Source organism: Carya illinoinensis, chromosome 13 (genome assembly GCF_018687715.1).
Source record: "Carya illinoinensis cultivar Pawnee chromosome 13, C.illinoinensisPawnee_v1, whole genome shotgun sequence".
Taxonomy (NCBI): Eukaryota; Viridiplantae; Streptophyta; class Magnoliopsida; order Fagales; family Juglandaceae; genus Carya; species Carya illinoinensis.
In genome coordinates, this window is record NC_056764.1 from 11,758,915 (window position 1) to 11,770,186 (window position 11,272).

Below are 11,272 nucleotides of genomic sequence, written 5' to 3' on the forward strand. Positions count from 1 at the left end.
AAAACAAACCTTTTTTTTATTTTTATTTTTGGTGCCCAGAAAAATAATTGAAAATACAACATGCATGATCAAGAATTGGAAAGTGAACACAACCAAATTAGTGATCAATGTTTTCAGGCTGCGCGCATGCTTGGTTAATATTTATATATAGTCAGGGACTAATTTGAAGGTGCTTGGATCCAGATCCATCTCCTGGTTGATCCAACCATACTTCTCCATAAAAGGGTTGTCTGAAGTCTTTACTGGGTACCTATCAATGCAGTCCTTCCACACATTTCCATCGCCCATATCCCTCATTACCTCCCACAAACTACTATTGCATTTGAAGCCTGCACCAAAGCTTACCATGAATACCTTATCACCCTTTTTGAGCCTTTTCTTGGCCTCCATGTACCCCAACACATACCAAATGCTACTCGCCGATGTGTTCCCGAACCGATGCAGTGTCATCCTGGCCGGCTCTACATCATACTCACTAAGATTAAGACTCGTCCCAATGCCATCTATGACAGCCTTCCCACCTGTGTGCACGCAAAAATGGTCGACACCAGTCTTAAAGTTCACCTTCGTTTTTGGTGCCCCAGTAGTCTTTTCGGAGGAGCTTCCATTCATTTTCCGGGCAAGGTTCACAACCATAAATCTAACCAGTTCCCTCATTGGCAAGATCTTGGGTGATATCTGTCTCAGGTTATCAGCAAGAGCACGTGTTGCAGCCTTTGGGAGAGTCTTGCCAAGGTTTATTCCCACCCTTCCTTGTTCATCTTCCTTTTGCATGCAACAACCGTAAGACTCATCTCTAGCCCCATGGTGTGTCCTAACTAGGCACTTTAATCTGAACATGGCTCGGTTGCTCATTGCCCTTTTGTTAGTCAAAAGGATTGCAGACCCACCAGAACGAAACAAACAGTTTGTAAGAATCATTGATCTATCATTACCTGAATACCAGTTCGGACTCAAAGATTCAGAAGTCACAACAAGTGCAAACAAATTCTTGTAGGACTTGAAGAGGTTTTTGACTATGTCGACTGAAATAAGGCTGGCACTGCAACCCATTGCAGTGAGATTAAACACCTTGATGTCATCCCTCATTTTGTACTGGTTGATAATCCTAGCACTTAAAGAGGGAACCGAGGAGAGCATGGCCACGTTAACGACAAGTACATCGATTTCCGAGGGGGAAATGCCTGATCTGGACAAGAGATTTGCAATGCAGTCCTCGAAAAACTCCTCCATTTCCGAGATACCATCCAACAGTGTGGGATTGTCTTCCCTGCCGGAGAACATGATCCTTGGTGCATAGGTTTGCTCGCCAAGGCCAGCGCTGACGATGGCTCTTAGGAGAAACCTGCACTCAAGGAGACCGAGATTCTTTGTCCTCGTGATGATCTCCCCACAGAACTTCGTGCCTAGCATTCTGTCGTCAGTAGGCTTATAGCATTCGTAGTCCAAAATGTAACATTCTTGATCTCTTTTTGCACCAACCCACTTCCAGACCATTAACAGGAAGTACAAGGTAGAAAGAGCATAAAGTAAAACTAGAAGCTCCATGAGAGAGAGAGAGAGAGAGTGTGTGTGTGTGAGAGAGAGAGAGAAGTCCGATGTATTAGATGTGGGAACCAAATGGAAGTCTTGTATATAAGGAGTGGAGTGGGAGTGATGAGAGTGTAGGAGTTGGAGGTGCAAAAAATACTTTAATTACGCACGCACGACTCGTTTTCAACGCTCAACTCCCCAACGAACTGATTTATAAGGCTACTTAAATTCTGTGTAACACTGGTTGAAAATTATTAACTAGTTTCACCTGCTAATTAACTATTACTTTCTCCTTCTTGATCTTTTTACTCAAGTTAAAGAACCTGCGTACTCGTTAAAAATATGCATTTCTCCCTATTGGTTGAAAATTATCAACCAACAGTTGCACCTACTAATTCACTATTACTAATTAACCACTGCTTCCACACCATTAACAGGAAATACAAGGTGGCAAGAGCATAAAGTAAAACTAGAAGCTTCATAAGAGTGAGCGAGCATAAACTAAGATTATCAACCCCCAGATGCACCTATTAATTATTAGGAAAATGATAAATGCAAGCGCCTAATACAATCGGCGCGCAACCGGCTTGTCCACGTCACTCATATTTCATTTTAAAAATATATAAAAAATGATTAAAAGAAAAGATTAAAAAAAAATAGAAAAAAAGTGCATTGAACTTGTCGACCAGTAACTTCGGTAAAGCATTGGTCTCAGTAGCAGTCCCAACAAACAAATACTGGGTTTCTCGCTTCATCTTCGTTGTCTTGGCCATTTTCTCCTTCACGATCGTCCCCTATTTTCAGGTAAATTTATTTATTTGTGTTTATGTTCTTTTTTTTTTTTTTTCCCTTCCTTGTTCTCTATTTTCTTGGAAACCGAAATTGGTCTGTGTAAATCTGCAGAAGTGCCACGCAGAAATTCAAGTGAATGAGCTGAGCTTCAAACCCTCATCGCCGTTTTCGATTGCGCTCGAAGCCCTTCAGAAGCAAATTGGGTTTGCCTTTTTCTTTCCCTGATTCTGTCTTTTTCCGACTTCTAATTTATTATTTTCGCTTGGTTGCTCGGATTACGTATGACAAGAAACGGCTCTTGAGACCAACTTTGTGTAGGAACGGCTCCTCTCTAACACCTTTGGTTGGCCCTTAGAGCCCCTGACGACAGCCATCTCCCCTTAGAAAGCCCTAGCGAAACCAGAGCAAAAGGAAATCTTTGGCTCCATAGTTGTTGGTCTCCTAATTCAAAACCAAATCAGACGAAGACGAAGAAGAAAACGCAACTAAAAACTGAAACCCAGCTCTGTTTTTGCTTTCATCTGTAGCTCCATAGTTGCTTTCATCTTCGACAAAACGGTGCATTTTTATTTTATTTAACCATGTCAGCGTCACTTACACGGCGCTTACATGGGACGACTGTCCCTAGCAGAATTGTTTTTTCCATGTGGGCAAACGGCGTCGCAACTGTTACCTAGCCGGTTGCAAGAAGCTTTTTTCACGTGACTGGTTGATTCGCATGTTTATATAAAAGTTAAGTAAAATATTATTAAAATATTATTTTTTAATAATAATATTATTATTATTTTAATATTTAAAAAAATTGAATTAAGATTTGATAAAATTAAATTATTTATTATATTTTATGTAATAATTTAATAAAACTATAATAATAAAATAAGATATAATAAAATAAGATTAAATGTTTTTCAAATCCCAACCAAGCATAATTACCCTTTTAATTTGGAGTTTTGCTACATACAAGTACAGTTGCGCATTAATCTGTGTACCAATCATGATTTATTCATATTTAAAATTTAAATTAACATTATTTTCAATCAAATCTATTTTTTGACCAATCACATTATATTGGCGCACAAATTAGTACATAATTGTGCTTACAACTATATTTTTCCTTTAATTTGTTTGATTCTGCAGCAACGTGTACCGTATATTTTCTTTTCTTTTATTTTTATTTTTTTATTTTTTAATATTTGAGCTTAGTGCTATCATTTTTTATTTTGCTCATTTTTACTGGCTGGTTGTTGATTTCGATGGAAATAAAAACTTTTTATTCGTGGTTAAAAAGGCTAAGATATTTTCCTGCAGAATGCCCCGCCACCTGGGCCGAGCCTTTTTAGGTCTCCTTTTGATTGGAAAATTATTTTATTTTATTTTATTTTATTATTATAATTTTTTAAAATTTTTTACATAAAATATAAAAACTATTTTTCTTAACATAATAATAATAATATTTTTTTAATTTTTATTTTTTATATAAAATTATCTTATTTTATTTCTAAATCATCATTTATTATTATTATTATTATTATTATTATTATTATTATTATTATTATTATTATTTATTTATTTATTTATTTATGAAAGATCTCTAGACCATCTCTTGTTTGGTTAATCAAAATCAAAAAATTCATCTTATCTTATTTCAATTTATCATTATAATTTTTTTAAATCTTAATATAAAAATATAATAAATAATTTAACTTTTTCAAATCTTAATATAAAATTAATATTAAAAAATTATATTATAATAATATTTTATTTAGTATTATTTAAAAGAGAAATGATATTTACGGTCGTGGTTATGTAAGCGGCGTGCAGTCGTTTTGAAAAAAATGAATTAATATGAGACCCACATAAAAAAAAACTAACTTTTTAATCGTAGACTCCACTCTTTTTCAAAGCGATTGCAAGGCGTTTGCAATTTCACGATTGTATGTAACATTGCTGTATTTAAAATATATCTTCTCTTCTCATTTTATTTATGTAAGAGATTCATTAAGTTTCGGATCTAAAATCAAGATAGATATTGGCTATCATATTATTTTTAGCAAAAATTATACATGTACATAATGGAAAATGCTGCTCGGGGATACTGCCGGAGCTTACATCTCCTTTTTTTTTTCCTTAATGATTAAGAATTTTTTTTAATATTATTATAAATTTTTTATATTTTTTTAAAATATTTAAAAATATTCAAAAATGATTTGAAAAAAAAAAATACAAATTTTTTTTTACATAACGGTGACTCGAGCGGAACCATCAACGGTGCCTGTAGCACCGTCCGTACATAATATATATATATGAGAAATGATATTTATAATCGTAATTGTACAAGCGGCGTACAGTCATTTTGAAAAAAATAAATTAATATGAGATCCATATAAAAAAAATTATTTTTATAATTTATTTTTATTCATTTCTTATAACCGTTTGCATTTCATTTATATTTATCGGCTGTATCTAACAGTTCCGTATGTGTGTATATATATATATATATATGGGGATTATTTCTTCTCCTTTTACCTGCAAAGATGTCGATCTGTCGATCTTTATTACTGCCTATCGTATGTCGCCCAGCTCCCAGCCTCCTACCTATATATCACGCGGTTTAGTTCACGTCTTTGGTCATAAGAAGTTATTGCATTCGACAACTCCGGCTGGAAACTTTATTAACGATTCAGGTTTTGGTCGGAGATACAGCTAAGGAGTAATGTTACGGAGTAAAGTTTATAAATGTGACATAATTTTTTTTTAAAAAATAAAATTTATGATTAAAAAATTAATTTTTTTATATAAATTTTTATTAATTCATTTTTTTTAAATTATATGATATTTATATAATTATGATTATAAATATTATTTTTCTATAATAAGATACCAAGAAAACTATTTTGAATAATAATAAAAAAATTTTAGTTAAAATGAGATTAAATAATTTTTGAAAAAAGTATGTATTTGAATAGTAAGATAAAATAAAATAATTTTTAATTTTTAAAATTTTAAAAATATATGGATTTCATAATTTAATAAGAGTAATTAAATTGTTTACTGTTTATATGGCATATATGAAATAGAAATATTCAAATAGCGTAGCGTGTCAGTCAGGCTATGAGTAGTTGTTCGCTTAGACGACGAAAGGTGAGGTAGCCTTGTCAGACTAAGGCAAGTGATCTCCCTTATTTGAAAAGTTAAGTCGTTGTTATTTAAGATAGGAGAAGCATGCGAAGACTGAGGCTAAGTTTGCATTTGGGTACGTATGTAATAGGTGATTTCAGTTATATTACGTGACCTCCTTCTCAATGACCTCCTTTGAGAAGAGAGGTGTCCAACCGACCAAGCATATTCTTTACTCTAAATAAAATATCATAATTTCTAAACTAGTAACTACCAATTGAAAAGTTACAACTTAAGATCTGTGATATTTTATATGATGCCACTTTATTTTCTATAAAAAGAGGATGAGACCCATAAATTTCATTTATTTCATTCTCTTATATTTTCAGTCACTTACGTAATTTTGTAGAGAAACTCTTAAGAAAAAATTTCAGAATTGCTATCTGCAATTTGTGACTTTCTTGTATCCTGGTGGTGAATTACTTGTAATCCAGTAGCAAAGTATTTCGAGTGAAAGCAATTATCACCTTAAAGACAGTATTTTACACGCCTCAAAGTCGCATTTATTTTTCAAATTACTATATCCACACAATTTTCTTTAACAATTTTAAGGTGATAATCGCAATGAGATCGGATTCTGATATAGCGACTTTCAAGATGATGAATCAAGACTTTGTCAAACTAGATAGGTTTGATGGAATAGACTTTACTCCCTGGAAAGACAAGATGATGTTCATTCTTACTACAATGAAGATTTCATATGTTTTGAACTCGAACTTATATATATTTCCAAAACCCAAATCTAATGATCATGATCAAATCAAAGCTGAACGCAATAAGACTATAAGTGCAAAAAAGATGAAGTGGTACGTGGGGGACACATTCTTAATACACTTTTTGATCGATTGTATGATTTGTTTACATCAATTAAGCCACCAAAAGAAATTTGGAAGGTATTGGAATTAAAGTATAGAATAGAAAATTAAGGTATAGATAAATTCCTTATTATGAAATATTTTGAATTTACAATAAATGATAATACTTCTTTGATGAATCAAGTCCATAAATTGTAAGTTTTAGTGAATAAATTTCGAGATCTTAATGTTGAAGTTTTTGAACCTTTTTAAGTTGGGGTTATTATTGCTAACTTCCTCCAAGTTGGAATTGTTAAGCAAGCCAGCATGATATGCTTGAAAACACTCCGATGCTTTAAGTCAATAAAATGCTCCACTCAAAATAATTAATGATTCAAATCTAGATTATCTTTGGGGTTACTTAGTATATATAGAGGTTTCCTGTTAGATTAGATCAGTACTATATGGGATCACCTTTTACGTGATGTCTATATTGCGCAGTATTTATCAACTTAGATCATCTCTAAGTAATCAAAACAATCACGCACACGCATGAAATTCGTTCCTTCCCAAGTAAGGTGGTGTGTGGTGTGTAGATCTCTCTTGGGCCTGAACTCTTCAGTTTTGGCCGATTGATAGAAAGCCTTGTCCATTGAGCCTAAGCATCAAATGGGCCCTCCAAGAATAATTATAGAAAGAAACTTATGCACATAATAGAAGATTTCACTATACAGCAAATTCAAAAACATTTACAAATTAAAGAGGAAACTCGAATTTGTGATAAGAAATTATTTTCTCAAAATGGCTCTAAAATGAACTTTGTTGATGAAAAAAGTAAGTTTCAATGTAATTTTGGAGGGTACAAGAGAATATAATGATTTTTCTAACAACAGTGACAAGTTTAAGAAAAAAAGAAAAAACTTGTTACAATTATGAAAAGAACAGACACTTTAAGCGTGAATGCAGGTAAAAGAAGAAACACAATAAAGAAAATGGCAATCCCAATAGTGCAAATCTGATCGAAAATGAAACTTATGAAATTGTGGCCATGGTCTCTAAAATTCACATTAGCATGATTAAAGTATTAAATATGGTTACAACAACCGAGTCATCTAATTGGTGGTATTATTCAAGCGCTATCGTTCATATTTGCAATTAAAAATCTCAATTAAAAAATAATGAAGATGCAACAGATGAACATGTAGTACTAATAGGAAATCACAATTCTGCAAAAGTTGTGGGGAAAGGAAGTGCGGAACTTCAGTTCACTTCTAGGAAGAAACCTATTCTTATCAATGTTCTTCATGTCTTAAAAATAAAGAAAAATCTTGTATCTACAAACTTGCTTTGTTAAAAGGGTGTCAAGACCGTAATGAGTTTGATAATGTAATTCTTTTCAAAGGGGGAGTGTTTGTTGGAAAATGGTACTCTTATGATAGAATGTATAAACTAAGTATTAATAAAATAAGTTCTGATTCTACTTTTTGTTTTTTGGCAAAAGGAGGGCGGCATTTCAGCACTTTATTAAGAACCTCACTTGTGGTGGAGGAAAATTGTGATAACAAACACAACCAACTTATTAAAACCAACCAAACAAATTCCAACCATCCTAACAAACCTACCCAGCAAGACCAAGCCTAAACAAAACTACTGATGCCTACCTATATAGCCCCCTCACATCCTAAGATAACTGGGCAACATCATAAATAAAACATTCCTCTCACATAGCATCATCTCTAGCTAACTCATCTGCTACATTATTTCCTTCTTTATTCAAATAATTAATAGAAAAATCTAAAAGAGTTAACAATTGATCCAAAAAATTTCAAAGATACCAAATTGTACAATCTTTAAACAAGAAACCATAATTAAATAATCACATTCAATATCAATACAAAAATGCCCCAGCTGACGACAATATTTTATTCCTTCCACGACTGCACGTAACTTAGCTTCATTATTAGTAATCGGCCTAAAGAATTTTGCGAAAGCAAAAAATCAATTTGTCCTCATGGTCTAGCAAAATCCCCCCCACCTCCGCCCACACCTAGATTTCCAAAGCAACTTCAGTCTAAATTCAGTTTCAACCAACCCGATGGAGGTCTCAGCCATCTCACAACCTGCAAAATTGAACCAGTTGTCTTCACATACATTGGAATATCCAGATTCTGTAATGCCCGTAGGTTACCACTTTCCATATTTTTTTTCCTCAAAAGCAATTGCAATGGTCCTCACCTAGTGTTTTATTGAAGCCCACACTTCCATCACATTTTTTATTTTCCTTCCATCCTTGCTACACAATGGCGTCTCCACAATCTCCAAACCACTATACTTGGAATTAGCTCAGCAACAAACTACTCTACGATCACCACCTTGCTCTATTTAACCATAGTTGAACTCGCTCCCTCCAAGTATGATTAAAAAAATGGCATTTTAAGCTCAGCCGAGCATTTGCTCCATATTGCTTGAGCAAACTCCCATTTACACAAGATATGCTCTAAATCCTCTTCCTCTGCCATCTGCACAACAATCACAATGCGAAACCATTGGTATCTCCAATTTTCGTACCTGATCATCTACACTAAGGCAATTGAATTGCTTTCCACATGCAAATGGATATTTTTTAGTTATCCACTTGTTCCATATTCACTTTGCCCAAGGGAATTTAGGCATTCTGATTTTGATACACTCCTATGCAGATTTTGTTGAGAAACACTCTTTCTTTCTTTTTTTCAAGTTTCCAGTCTAAGATATCATTTGCCTCTCTCAAGGACCTCACTTTTTCCATCACCTCATAGGCTATTTCATTACCTAACAACAATTGAAGCCTATCCACATCCCAAATATTATTCACAACAAAATCCCGAATCATGACTGACCTCTCCTCCTCCCTAACAATCAATTCATCTCAAAGAGGACCTAAACCCATGAAATTATCATACCATAGAGACACCCGACCCTCTCTTCTTCTCTAGAAGGAATTACTCAATAAGTCGGAAAAACTAGCCATAATCTTTTTCTAGAATGGCAAACCAGCACCATCACTTCTACATAAAGAAATATAATTATTCTTGGCATATTTGGCCCTAAAAAGTTTTGCCCACAACGAATCCTGAGTCAAGATCTGCCATCCAAATTTCAAAAATAAAAACTGTTGCACCTCACTCAACTTTCTCACCCCAAATCCCCCTTCCTCCATTGGCAAGCATAAGTTCTTCCAAGATCACCACTTCCTTTTATTTTTTACTTGGTGTTCACCCTAGAAAAATTTTGAAAATAAACCATTCAACTTCCGGATCACCATTTTAGGAACCTGCAAAATTGATAGAAGGTGAATAGGCATATTAGAAAGCACATGCCTTAGTAAAATAAGTCTTTCCCTTGCAACAGTAATCAACATTTCTAGCCCAAAATTTTCTTCCTCACACACTCCAACAATGTATCAAAGTGACTAATTCTCAAACAACCATCTACTATAGGAGCTCCCAAATAAGTGAAAGAGAAACTCCCATCCAAAATACTCGTCTCCCTCAAAATCTTCCTATTTCGGCAATAAGATAAATGTTTTGAGAAAACAATAGCTAATTTCTCAAAGTTCATATGTTGCCCCACCCAACATTTATACTGTTTCAATACACCCATCAGGCCCATTATTGACCTTCTAGATCCATTAGCAAACATAACCACATCATCAGCATATAGGAGATGAGAAACTCTCGAGGAATTGGAAGGGTGCGAGAAAGGTAAAATACAACACTCCATCATTACTTTATTTAGCACTCTCGAGAAAACTTCCTCCATAAGAATAAATAAATATGGAGAAAGGGGATCCCCTTGTCTAAGACCCCTTTTAGATTTAAAAATATTCTATATGTTCCATTCATCATCACTGGAAACCAAAGCAAACAAACATAATTATTCACCGATTTGCGAAAAGAATCCACGATCTCTAGAGTCCATAGGACATGGTCAAGAAACTGCCAATCCACTCGGTCATATGCCTTACTCATATCAATTTTTAACAATATATTTCCCCCCCTAATCCTTCGATGTAACAACTTTGTCATCTCTTGAGTAAGAGATATATTATCAAATATGCTTTAGCCTTTAACAAAAGCACCCCGCTCAAGGGAAATAATCTTCCCAAGCAACAAAGATAATCTAGAAACCAAAAGTTTAGAGAAAACCTTATATATGACCTTACAAAGGCTGATAGGCTTGAACTTGTCATAACTTTGTGGATTCTTCACCTTTGGAATTAGCACAAAATAGAAAGTTGTGTAAAACCAAGGAGCTCACAACCCTTAAAGAACTCCACCACCTCCTGCATGACATCCTCTTTCACTATATTCCAGCTTGCCAAATAAAAAGCCGGACCAAATCCATTAGGTCTTAGGCTAGAATCTGAACCAATCGACAAGAAGGCCAACTTTACTTCCTCTTCTGATGGTTCAAAGCTAAGTTTCTGTGTATCATTAGCTGAAATACCATGAGACAATAAATGCTTGAGATCAGGTAGCTCAACAAAATTTTCTTGCATAAGAAAATTCTCAAAATACTTCATAGCCTCCTAATGAACCCTTGCTAGAGAGTCCAAATATCCACCATTTGGAAGTCGCATTTCTTTAACAACTGAATTTCTTTTGCGTTGTGCAATAATTGCATGAAAAATCTTAGAATTTTGGTCCCCCTCCACGCACCACTTTTTCTTTGTCTATTGAGCTAGACGCTTGTCCTCTCTTTTCAACTAGACATCAAGTTTAGCCTTTGTAGCCAGGAAATCAGCCTCATTCTCTTCATTATAACTAGACTGCAAAGACCCCTTAAGGACCTCCAATCTCTCTTCTAATTTTTTAATAACACCATTCACAAAACCAAACTTCTCTTTATTCCAGGTACGGAGAGACATCCTTAACTGTTTAAGCTTCTCGGCTAAATTAAACAAATCCGAACAAACTATAATAGGTTCCCCCCAA

General features: G+C 34.2%; 1 protein-coding gene across 1 annotated transcript; it reads right to left on the reverse strand.

The window, feature by feature from the left end:
• On the reverse strand, positions 1 to 1,612 carry LOC122291439 (3-ketoacyl-CoA synthase 3-like). Its single transcript, XM_043099157.1, has one exon. It carries the CDS (start codon positions 1,546 to 1,548, stop codon positions 142 to 144), a length of 1,407 nt encoding a protein of 468 aa, XP_042955091.1. The 5' UTR covers positions 1,549 to 1,612; the 3' UTR covers positions 1 to 141.
• Between the last annotated feature and the right edge of the window lie 9,660 nt (positions 1,613 to 11,272).